Source organism: Peromyscus leucopus, chromosome 2, assembly GCF_004664715.2.
Source record: "Peromyscus leucopus breed LL Stock chromosome 2, UCI_PerLeu_2.1, whole genome shotgun sequence".
Classification (NCBI taxonomy): Eukaryota; Metazoa; Chordata; class Mammalia; order Rodentia; family Cricetidae; genus Peromyscus; species Peromyscus leucopus.
The window spans coordinates 114,080,254-114,100,389 of record NC_051064.1 but is presented as its reverse complement, the minus strand read 5'-3'; the positions used below and the strand labels follow the sequence as shown (position 1 = coordinate 114,100,389).

At 37.7% G+C, this 20,136-nt stretch overlaps 1 protein-coding gene across 3 annotated transcripts in view; it reads right to left on the bottom strand.

Annotated features, from left to right (window-relative positions):
* Positions 1-20,136, bottom strand: part of Agbl4 (ATP/GTP binding protein like 4) — a 1,176,960-nt gene that overhangs the window by 655,607 nt on the left and 501,217 nt on the right. For all 3 annotated transcript variants that reach the window (XM_037203416.1, XM_028889943.2, XM_028889970.2), the window contains exon 4: positions 15,129-15,223. In XM_037203416.1, the coding sequence (XP_037059311.1) occupies positions 15,129-15,223 (95 nt within the window). The remainder of the gene's footprint in view (positions 1-15,128; positions 15,224-20,136) is intronic.

The following is a 20,136-nucleotide window of genomic DNA, read 5'->3' as shown; positions in this document are numbered from 1 at the left end:
GAAACAAAATGATATGATCTATTTGGAGACCCTGGCAGCAAAAGTAGGTACCACAGTTAGTTAATCATTCATTCTATTGGGCATGATAAATTTAATTCAATAGTTATATACATTTCGATTGGCTTTGAAAATTTTAAATTTATAAAATTTGCTTTTGGGATACCATCTTACAAGGACTCCAATTTGTAGTAAGGCTCCTTAAGGAAGGGAATGGCTCAGTTGCTTTTAGCCTATTGGCTGTGGGTGTTTAGGACTTCTGTTGGTCTTTTCTGTGTTGAACACACAGATTGCAAGCCCAGCGCCACTTTTGCGATCTTTGGCAGCAGTTAACTCTGCAGCTCACACAGGATTGAGCCTGTATGATAATGAGTATTCAAAGACGGGTAATGCCTGGGGGCGCTCACCAACCTAAACAGAGCACCTGTGTGGCCTGGGCAGGCGTCTCCATGACGAGTAAGGTTACCTGCTGACATCCCACACAACCTAAGTCAGAAGCTCATTTATTAGTAAAAGGGGGACCTGTAGGGCCCTGGCCCCCATTTTGGGTAACTGTTGCCTTGCTTGCTGACCTTGACCATGTTATCCTCCCTATGCTAATTCCCTCCCAGGTTCCACCCTCCTGAATGCTTAAGGGAAGTTCCTTATATGTGTATCTTGCATAATGGGCGTTAACAGCTTAGAGGCAAGATTGTAAAACATTGGTAGTGAACTTCTGCTCTCCAGGGTTCTCCCATTGTGCTGTAAGCCTGTATTTAAGACCTCCTCCTTCCTTCAATAAACAGCATTCAACATTAAAAAAATTAAATTAAATTAAATTAAAAAAAAGAAACAAAATGAACTACATTATAGAATGATGAAATGTTCACAAAAATAAACGTGTTACCAGAATGAAATTTAATTCCAATCTCATGTTAAAACCACTGATTTCACTGGAGGCCTTGAACATTCATGGCTGCAGTGGTATCTCTCCAACCTTCATCCAAAGTTACCTATCGTATGATAGTCTCAACAGCTTGGATACATAATCTATTGAAATCCTCCTCTCATCTCTTCTGCAATCTATGTTGTGGGTAAACTGTTCCTTAGACCTTCCTCACACCCTACTTCTTGAATACTAAAAGAGGAATATGAGTAGCCCCACATTCAAAATGATATCTCTTTCATTCATAACCAAAGCACCTTCGTATGTGGCTATTTGTACAATCCTATATCAAAACATAAAGGGCTTATACCTTAGCCTGAAAATTACTAAAAAATAAGTTAATGATATCATTAATCTTTACACGTATAAAATACTTAACAAGGAGGAGGTAAAAGAGGTAGTCAGGGCCGGGCGGTGGTGGTGGCGCACGCCTTTAATCCCAGCACTCGGGAGGCAGAGCCAGGAGGATCACTGTGAGTTCGAGGCTAGCCTGGGCTACCAAGTGAGCTCCAGGAAAGGCACAAAACTACGCAGAGAAATCCTGTCTCGAAAAACAAAAACAAAACAAAGCAACAACAAAAAAAGAGGTAGTCAGTAAATATGTATTGAAATCACTCAGTATTTAATTAATGTTTATTATAGAGCAGGCACTGTTCTAGGTTCTTAGAATATGTTAGTAAACAAAGACCCTATGCTCATGGAGCTTATATTATAGCAGAAAACAGACAATAAATAATAAAATTTAAAATGTAAAAAATAAATACATTACAATTTAAAGGAAAGTGAACAAAAAGGGAGAGAGTACACAACGGGAGAATAAGCATTCTGGAGAAGGGATGCTTGAATGTTTCAATAAGATGGCTAGGGTATACACCATTAAGGAGAAATCTGAGCATGGTCACAGAAGATGATGGAGTAGGCTATGTGGGTACCTGATCTGAGCTCTCCAGGGAAAGGCAGTAGCCATAACAATAACTCCAACACAGAAATAAAATCTGATAAATTTGAGGAACACCAGAGACAAGTACAGCTGGAAACCTGAGCAAGGAGGAAAGTAGGAAGTGGTGAAGGGAACAGAAGTATGTATGTGTTGAAAGGGATCATGCCAGAAGCTATACAGAGAACAGACTGTAGGGATGCAATGGGAAAAGCAGGGTTCCCCATTAGGAGGCCATTATAGTATTACAAGAGACAGAAAGTGATGTCCTAGATTAGTTCTACAACATTCCATGTACACTGTGTTTTCAGCTCTCCAAGTGTATAAAAAAGAAGACAAGATTATCTCCACATAGAGACACAGTCAACAATATTTTTCTAAACAGATTCCAGCCTCATTGCCCATGCTTTGCTTATTTCCTTCATTCTTGGCATATAGCATTGAAGTAGGGGCAAAGTGTGCATACTTCCTGAGTATACCATGCTTTATCCTGACTTTGCAGTGCCCTTTCTTTGGTCTATACCTCATTTCTCATCTTGCTGGGCTCACAACTCTTTACTTGTTCTCTAAGACCCAAATACCACTCTTTCAGTGATTACTTCCCTAATAGCCTATTCAGAATTGGTCTTCCTCTATTCCAGAAGTTAAACGTGTGGCCCGTGATCCCTTTGGGGGTCAAACAACCCCTTCACAGGGGTCACCTAAGACCATTAAAAATATCAGATATTTACATTTGATTCATAACAGTAGCAAATGTACAGCTATGAAGTAGCAATGAAAAGAATCTCACGGTTGGGATCACCACAACATGAGGAATCTTAGTAAAGGGTCACAGCATTAGAAAGGTTGAGAACCACTGCAATATTCCTTCCATAGTTGTCTGACCATACAATCCAGCCATGCTACAATTGCACTCAGACAGCCTATAAATAAAATGCTACAATTTAATCAATGACTATCTGTAGCAAAATTCTTTGACTTCATTAACTTTATGCTAAACATAAAGAAAAAGAACAAGGGAACCCCAGGAAGGGACTAAAGGAAGAAAGAGAGAATATAACTAGTTTCAAGACATTGCCATCCTAGGCTAGTAAAATTACTTGAACATGGTCCCTTTTAAAAGAATCAACTAATGGCAAGCTGAGTAAGAACCCCTCAGGCTCCAGGCATATTTCTCAGAAAATGTTAAGCTCCAGGAATACCCATGAAAATTGAGGTGGATGACATTGTTGGTGGAAATTAGTCACCTATAAAAGCCCGATGAGAGCAAGCACCTGACTCCCTTGATCAAATTTAGAGATGGCCTTGGCAGGGTTTAGGTCCCACCCTTAGAAGGCTGCTTTGGTTCTAACAGGGTACCAATGTGGTGAGCAGGGCAGAGTGAGTAACCAGCAATGACACAGGGGCTGGCTGGCACAGCACTAGGCTTGGGACGAGTGAAGCTGGGGAGAGGCTAGAGGCCGGGAATGTAGCCAGGCCTTGTCATGGTGAAGGTAAAGTCTAAACTAAAGGCAGGTTGATGGGAGAAGGGAATGTTAATTGATGAGCAGAGAGACTACTTCACACTTTATCAGTTTGTCTTCATAGTGCACCAACAACTCAGCATAGTCATTTTTTATACACAAAGGGATAGAGCAATAGAGATGCAGAGAACCTTGTCCAGAAGCTCATTGGTTTCACAGCACTAGCATTCACAACCAGTGCTGTCTGTCTTTAGATATTCTTCATGCAGCACTGAAGCTACTCCCATAGTAAGGCTGTTCAGGATGATTGGCTTTGGCTAGGTGAAGACCTACATTTCAGACATGGTTCTGTCCACCTTGCTCCAAGTGTCTTAGCAAGTGACTTTCTTCCCCTAATGTTTGGCATTTTTTCATTGAAAGTTTGGACCAGTGATCTTTAAGGTGCCATCAAGCTCTGAAATGCTATACTGTTTAGTAAGAATCTTAAAGATGCTCCCCTCTTCCTTCCTACACCCGCTCCTACCACCTTCTATAAACACCCACATGCTGTCTCATGAAGAGGTGTAGAAAGAATCTTTTTATACTTTCCAGTTTGGAAAGAGGAATTTATCAAAATCTAGATTCTCCGGGGACTTCATCCGTGTTGATTCACTCAGCATCACATACATACATACCCACATTCAATGTCACATCTTCATTGTTTTCATCGGGAAAATCTACCCTCCAGTCTGAACAAGAGACAGTTGCCTTTATCTTCACAATTTACTGTTTTAAAATTCTATCTTTCAGTTTCAGTTGCACTAAGTAATTCTATTCATTATGAAATTGAAGTAAATATCATAGAAATATTGAAATAAAATAATATTATCACCAACACATTTAGTTTAATTGTTTCTTTTCTTCTCAGAAGACTGAGTGGGAGATAATCATATCTATTTCAGTTACTTCTTTAAATTACTGGAGTTTTACAATGTGCTATTTGATGAGCTTATTTTTCGTTATGGTGCTTTTCTTTCCCTCTTCTTGTTCTATAATATTAAAGCAAAGCCTATTCCAGTTCAAGTGAAATCATTTTATTGTTTTTGATATACTTGATCACATGCCAAAGAGTAAATAATACTTTTTTATGACCCATGCATCTTTATTAAGTTTGTTTCTCAATTAAAGATTCTGGGAAGAGGGTGAAATGACAATAACAGCAAACTTTTATGGACAAGCATGAAGCTTTAGAACTAATGTAGGATTTTATGAAAAATGAGAGAAATTAACATTAATCTGTTTCTCAGTGCTAGGGATTGGAGCAACTTCTGGCAGGCTCTGTTAGCACTTCATCACTGAGCTCATGCCTTCAAGGCTAGAGCTCTGTCCCCAGACCAAAACAGTAACTCTTACAGTTGTAAGCTTTTGGTGAGTCACACAGCTTTAATTCTTACTGTGAAACTTTAAGATGCGTGTTATTAATTCTGTTTTATAACAGAGGACCCAAAGGCTCAGGAAAATCATATGAATTGCTCAGTTGTTCAATTGAGTGGTAGAACACAGTCTCAAAAACTGGTTCTAAAGAGAGGATCAGGCAAACAAAGGGAATACCTGGGGAAAAATTCCATGTCCTTCCAAATCTGCTTTAAAATTATGCTTAATGACTCTCTTGGCAGTCTGAATTCCAAGACTGGACCTACCACAAACCACTTTCCCTAGTGACACCATCTTTTCTCAAGACAGAAAATCCCAAATCTGCTCAGCAGACCCTACTTGGCAGCTGCCAGATTTTGTGGTTGAACACAGGCTTACCAGCAAGCAATATTTATCTCCTATGGCCCAACAAGCCTCTCTGGAAGAATGGAGACTGAAGTACTTGGATTGAGATATGAAAAAGACACATGGGTACAAGTATACATACAAAATTATATGAATTCATATTATACACAATTATATATATATCTATACATAGGCATCCATAAAATTCATTCCTTTCACTTAAGTTTCTTGTCTCCTTCTCTCTCTTTCTTACACACACATACACACACACACACACACACACACAAAATATAAGAATCAAAAAGAGATTTGATATTGGTAGGAATATAAAATGTTGTTGCCACTTGGAAAAACCATAGAATGTTTCCTCAAAAGGTTGAACAAGCTTAACATGTAGTGCAGCACAGCAATTGTACACCCAAGATAAATGACAAGACATGTCTTATAAAATTTATACATACAAATTTCTATTAACATTGTTCATACTTATTAGCTGAAAAAAATGTTACATGTATATAACAGAATATCACTCAGTCACGTTGAATCCTGTACTCTCTTTAACCCTTTCATTGACATTCTGTATTATATATCATTGTGTGAAGTGCAGTGTTTGATCTGAAAGTTAGAACTAAGATTTGTATTCAATCCCCAAAGGCAGTGATTGCCAATAACTATACTATCAGTTGGAAAAAGTATTCATTAATTAGAGCCAATGAAATCAAACCAATGCAGTTTGTGAACTTATATTATTCAATAAATCTGACATAGTGGAAAGATGCAACCAGGTCTGTGTATGTTTCTGACATAGCACGCTTGTGATAATGATCCTACAAATTAGAAGCGAATAGAGGAAACCATATGGCTAAGAGTCAGAGAGACATAACTTACTTAGCCCTCCTTCTGCCCCCTGAGTAACAATGATGTACATTTCTGAGCTGTTGCTTTCAAATCTGTAAACTGGAGGTGATAATCACTGACTTTGCTGCTTTCTAGAATTGTGGTGACAAATATTGGCTCATGTCACTGTGGTAGAAACTGTAGCCTTGCCCTGTGTAAGAATTCCCCTCTCTGCAGTGTGAGAATCATCTCTGTGCAGAAACACACAGCAGCACAATGTAGTTTGGTGACTTGGTCCTGGACCAGTAAGGCCCAGGGTAGAATGCCAACCTAGTCTCTGTTTCTCTCCCCAACTACCCACTTCTCTTACATGACTAGTTCTTCAGGTCGCACTATCCATTCTAGTAAAGGGATTTGTGTGTTGTTGAAATGTTCCTTTTATTAGGTTTATGGTGTTAAAAGGATTCATTCTACCTGTCATTTAATCACTGGAAAGTCAGGAATCCTTCTGAGATTTGTGTCAGTTTTCAAATGTTCTGTGGGAAATTTTATGAAGAAGTTGATTAGCTGAAATAATATAAGCTCTTAACAGTTCTTGAGACAACACTGATTCTCATGAATTTTCAAAGCACTATGGAGAGGTCTGCATGTCATCCCCCATTTCCCCTACAAGTCCCCATAGCCTCCTCTCTCCCATCCACAGGCAACCATCAACACTAGGGATTTTACATCAGCACAATCTATGCACCTGGCTCTACATCTTTTTGTTACAGGTAACCTCAGTGGGAATCAAGGTGCATAATTAGTGCCTCTGCACAAAAGCCATTCAGATGTTGCATCACTGTCATCATTCCTGTCCTCTTCTCCCTTATCATCTGTTTGTACTAGTCTGTCTTCTACGAGGTAATGAATACCTGAGATAATAGAGTCACAAAAAGTTGTATTTCAGCTCATGGTTTTATAGTTTTCAGTCTGTTAACAGGTGGACTCTTTGCTTTCGAGCCTCTAATAGGGATTCTGGAAGGCACTGACAAGAACAAGGGACAAGGCAAAGCTCTTCAACTCACAGACAGAAAGCAAGGGAAGAAGAGGAAAAGCATGCCCTAAGACCAAAGCATATACCCCCCCCCCCAGGCAACACTTAAAGTTTCCACAGTGTCCTGATACCACAAGATACCCTTTAACACAATCATCTTGGCCATTCATTTTATGTTCAGTCTATAGCAGGATTACTCTGTGGTCAGCATCAGGCCATTGCTAGTTGTGTAAGGCATGAGGACATTTTTCATGTATAACTGTGTTAAAGTGGCCTCTATCATATGGCAAGACCTATGGTAGATAATGAGATCATTTTTGCCTGTACATCAAACATATCTGAAGACAGAAAATAAACTCTACTACTTTGCCCATGTTTTTTTTTTTTTTTTTTTTTTTTTTTTTGGTTTTTTCGAGACAGGGTTTCTCTGTGTAGCTTTGCGCCTTTCCTGGAACTCACTTGGTAGCCCAGGCTGGCCTCGAACTCACAGAGATCCGCCTGGCTCTGCCTCCCGAGTGCTGGGATTAAAGGCGTGCGCCACCACCGCCCGGCCTACCATGTTTTTACTTTCTATTCTTTCTTCTTGATATGCTAAAGCCTCTTATTTAGACTTTCTGCATCAAGAACCGCTTTAAATCATGTTTTAAAGAATTAGTATGATGATAATAGACAATCTTAGTTTTTCTTCATATTGAATATCTTGATTTCTTCTTCATTTCTTATAAAACATTCTTGCTGGACAGAGGGCTCTGTTTTGACAATGCTTTTAGCATTTGAAAGAAATCATGGCGCTTTCCCTGGCCTCCATGGTGATTTTCTATCCTTACTTTTCAGAAATTTTGACTATGGTATTTCTTCACAGGGGCTTCTAAAGGTTTTCCTGTCTGGAGTTTACTTGGACTCTCACATCTGTAGGTTTATGTATTTCCCCAAATTCAGAAAGATTTCAGTCAATTCCAACTTTCTTTTATATCCCATGTTTACCTCTCCTGCTGTAACTCTGATGAAATGAATGTTAAAGTGGTTACTACAGTCTCATGGGCCTCTGAAGATCTTCACCTTTCTTTTAAATCTGATCTTTCTCTATTACTCAGACTGGGTAATGCTTATTGTTCCATCCTCTCTATTGCACTGGAGAGGAGACAGGCAGATCCCTGGGGCTCACTGGATAGCCAACCTAGTCTACTCATTAAATTCTAGACCAAAGAAAGAGACCTGGTCTGAAAAAAAGGCAGATGGTGCTTGAAGAGTAATACACGAAGTTGTCTTCTGGCCTTCACACACCCTCACCTACACACAAGGAGCACACATATGCATAGCCATATGTATACATACTTAAAGGAGAAGAAAGGGATTGCTTTTAAGAAGAAGAAATAAAAATCTTGGCTTCCTGATTTTCTTTGCTATTACCAGGTATATGTAGGGGGTAGAAGTTTAGGCTTTCCACTTGTCCTTTTTTGAGTGGATACATTTGCTTTTCATGTGTGGCTGGATTAGGTCACTATTGTCTCGAGATCACATGTCTTGCTTGACTGTTTTCCTAGCTCTTCTTAAAGAAAAACTGACTTAGGGGAGCATTCAAAATCAGTTCTGTTCTTGTTGGCATTTCCAGGCCACCAGCTTCCCCAGCAGCCATTGCTATACACATCAGGCGAAAAGCAAGCACAGGTAATATATGTTGAATCATTTCTGAGATCTTCAGTTTTCTAGCTGCTACTCCTCTTCTCTTTACATTTCTAAGTATTGGTTTGCTTCATAAATAGTGACAGACTCTTTCAGTAGTACTAGAAACAAGAAGTACACCTCCCACATCTTACCTGAGAATCAGAAATCTGCAATGTTTATTTATCTTTTTATGCAATAATACTTAATTTTGAAACTTGATTTTATCATATTAAATTAACATTCTTGAGATGTAAAATTAAAGAAAAGCAAAAAGACAATCACAGGAATCACAGGATCTTTTTATATTGTATATGCCTGTCTTTTTTTTTTTTTTTGGTCATAGGAACTGAACCTCATGCAAGCTCAGCAAGTCCTGTTTTCCACTTGTCCTTTTTGAGTAGATTCAAGCCCCTCAATGTCAATTCTCTTTTGTTGCTGTTGTTGTTGTTGTTTAGTTGTTTTTTTCAAATCAAGTTTTTTCTGTGTAGCCCTGGCTGTCCTGGAACTTGCTCTGTAGACCAGGCTGATGCCGAACTCAAAGAGATCTACCTGCTTCTGCCTCGCAAGTGCTGGGATCAAAGGCATGCACCACCACGGCATGGCTCACTGTCAATTCTTTTTTTTTTTTTTTTCATTTTTAAAATTTATTTATTAAATTTAATTTTACATATCAGTCACGGATTCCCTTCTTCTCCCCCCTCCCACCCTACCCCACCTCCACACCTGCCTTCCCCCAGCCCACCCCCCCCCATTCCCATCTCCTCCAGGGCAAAGACTCCCCCGAGGATTGAGTTCAACCTGGTAGATTCAGTCCAGACAGGTCCAGTCCCCTCCTCCCAGGCTGAGCCAAGTGTCCCTGTATAAGCCCCAGGTTCCAAACTGCCAGTTCATACACTGAGGACAGGACCCGGTCCCACTGTCTGGATGCCTCCCAATCACTGTCAATTCTTAATGCTTTCCATATTGCAGTTCTGATATAATGCAAGTTGATGGCTTCCATTTTAAATGAAGGACACATTTTTTTTTTTTTTGAGAGTGTATGTAGCAAGAGCGTATATTCACTAACTCTGTAGGTTTTAGCTTAGGAGATAATTATAAAACATTGATGCAGGTCCAAGCCCCTTACCCTGTCTCAACTGAAGGTACCCAGCTCTGCTGACTCCCCATGGGAGGCCTTGCCTTGGAGGAGGTAGGAATAGAGGGTGGGTTGGGGGGGGGAAGGCTGGGGAGCTGGAGGAGGTTGGAGAAGGGGATCTGTGGTTGGTATGTAAAATTAATAGAAAATTTCTTAATAATAAACAAAAGAAAAAAGAAAAAAAATGATGCAACAAAGCAGAAACCTGTATGAGGTTATATCTTCTTAAAATATGAAAAATATAAATAGCTAGAAATAAGGGTTAATATTATAAATTGTGGGACTGGATAAATGGCTCAGTGGTTAAGAACACTTGCTGTATTATCATGAGGACTAGTGTTCCAATCCAAGTACCTACACAACAAGCTGGTCATCCCACAAATGCTGTAAATAAAGTTCCAAGAAATCTGAAGGCCTTGTCGGGCATCTGCCAGTGCACTGTTATCAGCATCCCTTGATCTTGTTCATCCCCAATATATTCTCTATTCAGTAAGACCGAGCTTCCAAAATGACAATCACACTGTGATTTGTCTGCTGAGTTCCTAAATTTCTATCCACAGCCAGTAGACTCAAGTACAATTGCCTTATGAAGCCTGTCTTGACTTAATTCCTATGCAACTCTCCAAATACAGTCTCTTCACTCTTTCATGTTTCAATCATAGTTTTTGTGCATCAAAAGGTAATGTTATCTCTAATTTATAGGCTTTAAATACATTATATTTTTCATATATATGTCTCCACCTACTATTTATATTTTAGCTCTCAGAATAAATGATACTTCCTGAGGAAGTATTTTTATTATTGTAGTAGATTAAGACTTTGAAAATCTTCATTTACTTATTTGTGTGTGTGTGTGTGTGTGTGTGTGTGTGTGTGTGTGTGTGTGTGCAAGCAAGAGAGACAGACAGAGACAGATGAGAGACAGGTTGCATGGGAACATACACATGCTGTAGTGTGTATTTGGAGGCCAAATGACAACTCTAAAGAATTTATTTTCTCCTTCCACTTTATGTTGGTCCCTGGGATTAAACTCAGATCATTGGGCTTTTGTGGGAAACTCTTTAACCTGCCTAAACACCTTACTGTCCTAGATTAGGTCTTAAATGATATGTAGACTGATGGATAGTTTCCACAGCATACTCCATCCAACATTACAGTAGTTAAAATATTTCCTTAGAAGTATAGTTTTAATTTTTAGTACAACAGACTATATCTCATATTATATGCATTAGCCACCATGCTGCAGTGCTTCACAGAACTGGCACATTATAAACTACTCAGTAAGCAATTATTAATAGGCAGATAGAATAGAGGAAAGGTGGGAGAATAATGCTCACAAAACTCAGTATTAGGTAAATCAAGGGGAAAGAAATGGGGATTTGAAATTTTGTTTTACTACCAAGACATTTTAGACTTTAAAAAGTATTTACACATCTATTTAACATTTACTTTTTATAGCAAAATGAGCAAGTTGTATTATTATCACTATTTCATTACTATTTACAAATATTTTTAAAATGTAGCAAGCATGATATATTGTTACTTCTTCCTCTGGTAGCCCAATTATTTTTGTTCATGTCCCATCCATTGACAATCCAGCTAACATACCACCTTCTCCATAGAGCATCTCAATTAGTTTATAGGGCCCTACCTACTAACATCTATTTGCTTGATCTCCTTAATCCCACAGCATTCTTTACATACTTCCTAATGTTTCCTAGAAGTATACCTATAAGCAGTTCACAAACCCAAACACAAAATTGGATCAGGTTCATATTTATTGCCACAGAATCTAGCACAGATTATATCAACAACAGAATAGTAAGTAGAAATTACTTTTGAGGTTTATTCCAATCTTCTTAATCTACTGTATTGGAAAGGAAATCAGAGACGATCTTTCAGATCTACCAAAGACCATACAACAACATGCTTCTCTGTGCTTCTTGTGTTCCCTTCTCCCACCATCCCTATGCATTGCATATGGTTGGAAGAATACACTTAGGTTAATGAGCTTCTGGCTGGCATCACCATTAACTACTTGTGTAAATATTTCTACCCTCCATATCTGTATATACAAACATACAGACGTGAGCTGTCTAGAAATGCCAGTTTCCAGCAGTGTTAACAAATAGTAAACTTACTCTTGGCACTATCAAGAAATATTGATGAGTTATGAATGAAAACCCTAGTGCTACAAACACTAACCATAGTCATTAAGAGGGCTAGTGTATGAACAGAATTAATCATACTGCACTAAAGCAGTCAGAGAATTTCCCACAGCCTTGACATTTGCTACTAGATATTTTCACTTTATCTCCTTAAAACAGGAAAGCACTGAGTGACCATATATTTGCATAATGGCTTCTCTGATGTGTCTTTTATTCGTTTACTTTCTATAACTAACAGATTTCCAGGTTCATGCTAAACCCAAAAGTCTTGGGACCACTTACAGTTCCTTATGGGACACATCAAGAATATTTTACCTTGAAAAGCAAAGAAATACTATCTTCAATATCTCCATAGATAAAAGTCCAGATAATGTAAATTCTTTAACATCTATCCTTAGGTAAGAGTTTTTCCAAAACTCAAAATTTACTTGGTATTACCAAAAATAGTAAAATCTCAGGCAAGAAAAAAATAATACTGTCTTCATACTAGGGAAACTGGAATTAAACAAACACTGAAGATGATATTTTAATATGGGGATCTGCAAGGTACTTGCTAGGCTTGAATTAAGCCATTTTTCTGGAGTCCTAAATTGTGATAAATTCCTCAAACTGAGCAAAATATTTTATTTTGACAGGCAAATGGTCATGGCAACTGGGAAATGTGAGATAATAGTTCCTGGGAGGTAGGTTCTAGTCTAGGCAACTGACAGAAGGAACAACCAAATATCCCAGGGAAAGAATAACAAAAGGAACAGAAAGGATACTCAGTGTAAAATAATGGCAATTAGAGGAATGGTTAGGATCTATGTAGATTATTTAATAAAATTTCTATGAAAGTTTCCTTTGCATATTCATATCCATTCTGCATCCCAACATTTAATACAATGCACAGAACATGACAATGCTCAAAAAATTCTGATAAATAAATATACAAACATCTAGATTGAGGGAAAGGGAGATTAAACAATGTGAGCAGTTTCATATTCAAGTTTTAGGCAGCAAAAAGAGGAATTAGATAAACAGGATGGTTTGCAAGGTTATTTTGTACCCAATTGGCTTGATAAACAGCAAAAACTCAGTTCTGAAACTTGAGGTTACTTCAGACTAGAAAAACTCAATGACTGGATATGGATAATTGCTGTTGCTGAGGCCTGCCAACATTGGATATGGGTACTAACTTGATTCTAAGGTATAATAATACAAATGCAAGGACTCATTAATATTTCAAAATCTCGCCAAGAGATGGGCGAGGCTGGTAGAAAGAGACAGAGAGATAGACAAACACACACACAGAGAGAGAACCAAAGTGTCAAAATACAAGACAGGTACCAAAATGAAACAATTTTAAGTGTAAGATTTGAGAGATGAGGAGTTGTAGGGAATGTGGGAGTGAGAGAGAGATGCAAGGAGAGAGGAGAGAAGAGAGGAGAGGACAGGGAGAAGAGGGGAGAAGGGAAAAGGGAGATAGGTTTAGGAGACAGGAGGGGAGGGGAGAGAGAATTAGAGCACACAAAGCTTACACTTGGAAATGTAGATAGCAATTACTGTTGCTGCATAAGATCTTAACATAGAACTTGGAAAAAATGCATAATGTTCTTCAAAGGCTCCTCTGAACAGATACATAGTGATATTGTTTTACTGGTTTGATGTATCCATCAACACACATGCCTGCCTACATTATTGCCTTCTTGGCTTGGATTGAGAAACTCAAGTCTTGTTCTTTTGCCCAGACCAAATTGACAGAAAGAGATCAAAATGCAGATGTTTAATTGATTCAATGCTGTAAAGTTAAAAAAAAAAAAGATCAGAGATATTTTTACCATTTAATAAACAGTTTTTATAACTGTTATCAAATGTCTGCATTTTTATAAACCTGAGCTTCACAAGCTAGCATTTATAGAAAATTGCCAAGCATCATTTGTAGATAAAAGCACAATTCAATATTTATGAAATGCTAGTTTTCTATAAATACAGACATTTGGAGACTATCTTCTCACTAGTCATTAAAATTTGAACAAGGATCAAAGCTAGAATAATATTAACAATTCCTTGCATTTGTATAGCATTTTACATATTATTAATAATAGATGTCATTTATTGAGCACTTAGCAATTGCCAGGTGCCTTACATATAAATTCTCAAAAGGAATTCAGTTCAGTCTCCACATCATTTGCTTAAACACCTACTGTGTGACAGATGACTAATACTTGGTTTCTGTCTTTAAAAGTCCTCATTACTTTAGTCTCAATAAATGTTGGTTTAATAAATAAATGAATAGATGGAAAATAGGATGAAGTAGTTTCAAGGCTCTTTGAAGCAATATATAAACAGCTAGGCCCTTCCTTAGCTTTTATGGCTTTTAGAAAATACTTAATTTTCCCAAGCCTCAATTTTTTCATCTGAAGTTCATTATATTTAAAAATATTTCTTACGAAAGTGTGAAAATATTAACTACAGAAGTAAAATGTTTGCAAAAGAATGAGGTCTCAACAAATGGTATAATTATTATTACTATTAATATCATCATCATTACAATTAGTAAACAATCCTATCTAACTCTAACTCATCTCCTCCACAGCATAGTAATGGAGCAAATAAAACTAACATTTCTGAAACTATAATGTCTATAGAAAATACCACCAAAACACACACACACACACACACACACACACACACACACACACACACACACACACGCACACATACAGGGAAGAAAGGAAGAAGTACAGAACTACATCCAGGGTGCCCAACCATTTTTGTGACATGACACTGTCATCTGCAAATGTGTTGAACTGCATTCACAGATATTCTGGGATGCCTGTGGTCCACAGATTATAGGTTAGGCTAAACTATAGTTGCTAAAGTCTTTCTAGGTTACTACACATCACCTATATGTAGAGCAGATCAAAGGAAGAGGAGTGGGTGGAGGTCCAATTTTAAGCATATTTCCAAAGATACATAATAAATTAAAATAGGACAGTAATTTAACCAAATACCATACTGTAACTTCTCTCATAACCAAATGTTGGTTCTAGTAAGCATGGGAACAATTTCCTAACATTCTGAAAGAACAGTACAGTACATAAACCTCAGAGAATAGCCATCTAGAAACTGCTCTGATTCATACTGCTCAGCTATAGTAGAGTTGTGCCCCAGCTAGGCAAAGGGTAAACTTTAGCAACGAGTCATATTTCCTGGATTGCTTACCATTTTGGTCTGCTGGTAGATTTCACCATAGGTGCCATTCCATCTCTATAAAGACTCTTAGTTTTGCTGAAGTTAACAATGTTGAAAATGACCCTCTGAAAAGAAACAGAAACTTGTCAGAAGTCCTTGCTATGCAAATTGCCACTTTTTGATAATTAAGACAGAAAATCATAAGCAAAGGTTAAAGGAAGCCACTCGGACTAGCACCACACAGTACAACAGTGATCACAGATTGTAACTTGTTTGTGCTGGCTAAGACAGTTTACAAATCTTATTCTTTTGAATTAATTGCTTAAATGGACTTCTACTTAATTAGTTTTGAAGCTCTGAAAGTCTGTTATTCATGTCTAACACTAACACTTTGGGGTTTTGTGACCTTGTAATATGAGTTGATAATAATCCCCATGTTGATAAATGGCAATAATTGTACCTACCTACTGGGGTTCTGATGGGAACTCAAGGAGTTAATGTATGTATAGTGTTTCGACTCTCATTAGGTAATATAGGATTCTCAATAAAATTTAGCTACTAATTTTCCATCTTTCTCAAGAACAACCTGGAAATTGCCTGAAAATAAATAATGTCATTAGGGTAAAGACAGACCTTTGATGTTCAATGAGACAAAAGACACTAACTCAGTACAAAATTACAACAGAAACATTCTCCAGCTATTAGAAGCTCTTTGACTATATTCAGAACTACATGCCCTCTTCTGTAACTCCTCTGTGCTGTCCTCTGCTATAGGCCTAGGGTGTGGGGCTCAGCCCTAATTTCAGCATGCACTGTAGAACCATAGGTACTCAAGTAAATCATCTCCTCTTAATATTTTACCCTTACAACAGGGGAGTGGAGTGTTCTAGACACCTAAGGGTTTTCCAGAGTGGTAGTGCTGATAAAAACAATTAGACCTTTGTTTATATGAACCCATTTTTCACAAAGTAAGACAAGAAATTATGAAAGAAAGATGAACTGGATTGAAACCACCCAATACCACTAAAATATCCCAAGATGCCTGGGGACTAGGGTTCAGACAACTAGAATAGTTGGAGGAAAGAAAAAGGTTCTGAGATATTACCTTTGTCAAGCTTTTAAAGTTACAGCAAAAAAAAGATAAAGCATATACAAATACAAATTCATGACCTACTTTATTTAACAATTATTTACATGTGAGGTGTTATATAGATTTCACATAAAAGATCTTACATATTCTTCCATAACTATAATTAAAACATAAATTTCTCCATTTTACAGATGTAGAAACTAAATCTCTGAGAGGATACTTCACTTGCTCAAAGTCATACAACTAGTAGACGACAGTATTGATATTTGAATTCAGGGGATTAAAATGATAAGACAACCATGATTTTACTCTTGAGCAGTTGCTTACTAAGAGTCTAAGAAAATGTAGCCTTTAGTAAATCAGTTTTTTTAGTAATGGAAAAAAAGAAATATGATAGCAAATTTTAATTTTTCAAAGTTTTGTTTTATTAAAAAATCAAAATAAGACCTCTTCCTCTGTCACTGCATTTTGAACTAGCATAAAGATTTTATTCCATGAAATAAGTTCTCAGGAATAACGTGTTTTCTTTTCTCATCAGAGACTCAGCCACTGACCCCAACTCTGGGCATTTTAGACCTTACTTCTGTCATTATATTAAGTCATCAAGAATGTCCAAGGCTGCTCCATTATTAATAACTTAGACCTGCTGGTTGTCAGTTCAATTACTTTTCCCAAGGTCTTGGCTACTATCTGATTTAAGAAAATCAATATCAAGGGGACAAATGGCCTTTGAACCTCACAAGGCATAATCCTCTTTTTTCTTTTGAGATTTCAAGTGTCAAATCCATTTCCAGTGAACTTAGTAACTGTATTGTATATGCAGGAGCTGGATTATTAATAAAGGGAGAAAGCTAATAAAGAAATGATACAAACAGACCAAGTGAAATAAAAATGTGGAAAGTGAAAATTTTTAGTAATTATTAACATCTTACTATTAGAAAATGTCTCAGGTATTTTCAAATATTTTATATTACTTAGCTATTGCATTCTTAAACAAAGATTGTATATTTTAACTCAGTCTTACACAGGAGGAAAAATAAAACTAGTAAGAGCCAGATGTATGGCCTTTATCCCATGAACAAATATCTCCAAACTAGTAAATGGTGGAATTGGGACTTGAGCTCCAGGTTGCTCTGATTGTAAAGGCCCATATCTTTGCTGCAGGATTACATACCCATAAATAGTCACTCTCCAAGCATTTTCAAGAAACTACTTCCTGCCCATCCAAAAAAACCAGCAATTGATGATAAGAATCAAACAATCGCCGGGCGGTGGTGGCGCACGCCTTTAATCCCAGCACTCGGGAGGCAGAGCTAGGCGGATCTCTGTGAGTTCGAGGCCAGCCTGGGCTACCAAGTGAGTCCCAGGAAAGGCGCAAAGCTACACAGAGAAACCCTGTCTCGGAAAAACCAAAAAAAAAAAAAAAAAAAAAAAAAAAAAGAATCAAACAATCAAGATAAAAAAAATCTTATAAGAAAATTTAACTAATAATCCTTATTACTCATTCCCAGTTAATCATTTCATTTACATTATTCTGCCTTATAGATTAGAAACACCTGCAAATGTTTTGAGAAATACAGATCCTTAGACTCCAACCCCAGAGACTCTGACATTTGAGCCATTTCTCATTTGCTTTGAGAATAATGAACTTTATTAGACAGAAGCCATCTGTTGCCTCTCATTGTTAGAGTTTGACTATTAACTGCCCCCACAGGCTGGTACATTGCTGGAATTCTTTGCTAGCTGGCAGTCTTTGGGGAAGTGATTGTACTGTAAAGACTCTGACCTAATCCGTGGATGAGCACTTAGTGCATTCCCATATGATGACACTTTAACAGTGGTGGGAAGGTAGAACTAGGGCTTAGCTGGAGTGAGTGGGGCACTGGGGGATTTCACAGAAAGATGTATCTGACCCTTGACCCTCCCACAATCTCTATCTCTTGTAAGCCAGGAAGTGGTCTAATACGGTTTCTCTTGGCCTTCTTGTTCTGCTTCATCTTAGGCTCAAAGGGACAGGGCACATGGATTGACAACGCCACAACTAAGAGGAATAATCAGCCAAAAAAAATTACCTGAATGAGACCACAGAGGAATTTAGATTATGAAACTCTGGTAACCTACAAAGTATTTAAAGTGAATAATAACTTAAATTAATGTTTTAAACACAAGAGAACACCATCATCAGCAACAAAACCTCACTACCCTTAAAAATGCAGTTGAATTTAAATATTCATCTCTTAGATTAAAATGTATAATAGATGTTCCTGCAAGAATAATCAATAAGCTATAAGAAAGAGCTGAAGAAATCCAAAATTAAGCACACAGAACAAGATATAAAATATTAACAAGATATAAAGAGGAAAGACATAAAACTCTAAATGCATCTCATTAAAAATGTCTGAAAAGTGACACAATAAAATGGTAAGGGCAAACTGAAAGAGAAAAGCAGATGAATATATTTATGGTCATCGTTGTGAAAGGCACAAATGTTCAGATTCAGGAATTACAAGACCACCTAAAGCAGGCTGTTAGAAAAATATATAGAAAAATAAAATAAAATAAAGACAACAGTTTGAAAGTAAACCAGAGAAGATACAAGAGACCAGAAAACTACTAATTGACTATCACTTCAAAGTAAGGACAAAACACCTTTTTAGGCAAACTAATCATAATATTTTAGCTGCTAATATGACAGTGTGACACATATCAAAGCAGCCCACAGACAGGTGCTGTGAGCTAAAGCTCTTGTACACTGTAAAGATTTGTCACTCCTATTGGTTTAATAAAATGCAGTAGCCAGGAAGGAAATGTAGGTGGGTGACCAGACTAGGAGAAGGCTGGGAAGAGGAAAGACAAAGATGGAGTCCTCAGCCAGATGAAGAGCAAGATGAGAATGTTGGACTGAGAAATGATACCAAGCCATGCGGCTAAACATAGACAAAAATTATGGGTAAATTTAAGCATAAGAGTTAGTTATAAGCCCGAGCAATAGGCCAAAGAGTTAAAATTAATATAAGCCTTTGTGTATTTATTTGGGATTGAATAGCTGCGGGACCAGGTGAGACTGAAACTTCAGGCTACACACATGTTTGACCCTTATGTATTTATAGTAGAAAACAAGAAGATTTAAGACATAAGGTCTATGCAGTCAGCATAGAAAGAAACAAAGACAAAATACTGGAAGCATTTGGTACTTCTAAAGACAGGAGTTTTATGCAGGGTGTGGCCAGAAGTATTACTAAGAGAAATTAAACTGATTATCCATCTCACATCAAGTCCCAAGGATTACTCTTACTCTGTGTGGCCAGCTTTAGAGATCACACACTGGAGAAGCTGAAGCAGAGAGAGATTCTGGATTTAGAGATGGCAGACACAGCAGAGAGCGGGTGCCAGGCATTGTTGTCAGACTTAAGTTCCAATGAGGAGGTTGGAAGATTTTTCTTAGGTATTACCAACTCCCAAATGTAAATATTCTCAAATATAGACCTAGAACACTACCCCCCAAAATACCAGCTTGATAATAGCAAAATGTAGGGGACAGAGAAAGCCCTGAGTGAGGGAAGTTTTGAGTGAACTGAATTTTGACTTGAGCATGGCCTAATGAAGACACCAAGACCAACTGGCCCATAATAAATTGATGAAGCTATTAACCATATGGGCCAGGCACAAGAGGGATGGCAAAGCTGGGAGTCTGAGTATAAATGTTTATGAACCATTGATCAGGGTATGCAAAGACTAGCAGCTGCAGCATCTTCCTCCAAGATGATTACAGCCAGAGACTGCTTACCTATCTAACCTAGGAGATTAAATAACCCCTCCCCCAATGCTGTACCTAACAAACATGCTGGGGTTCCAGGTTGCAGTGGTATGGGTTAGAGAATCGTACAAGATCCCAAAGTTAGTGTGTGTGTGTGTGTGTGTGTGTGTATGTCTTCCCCTCTATTCATT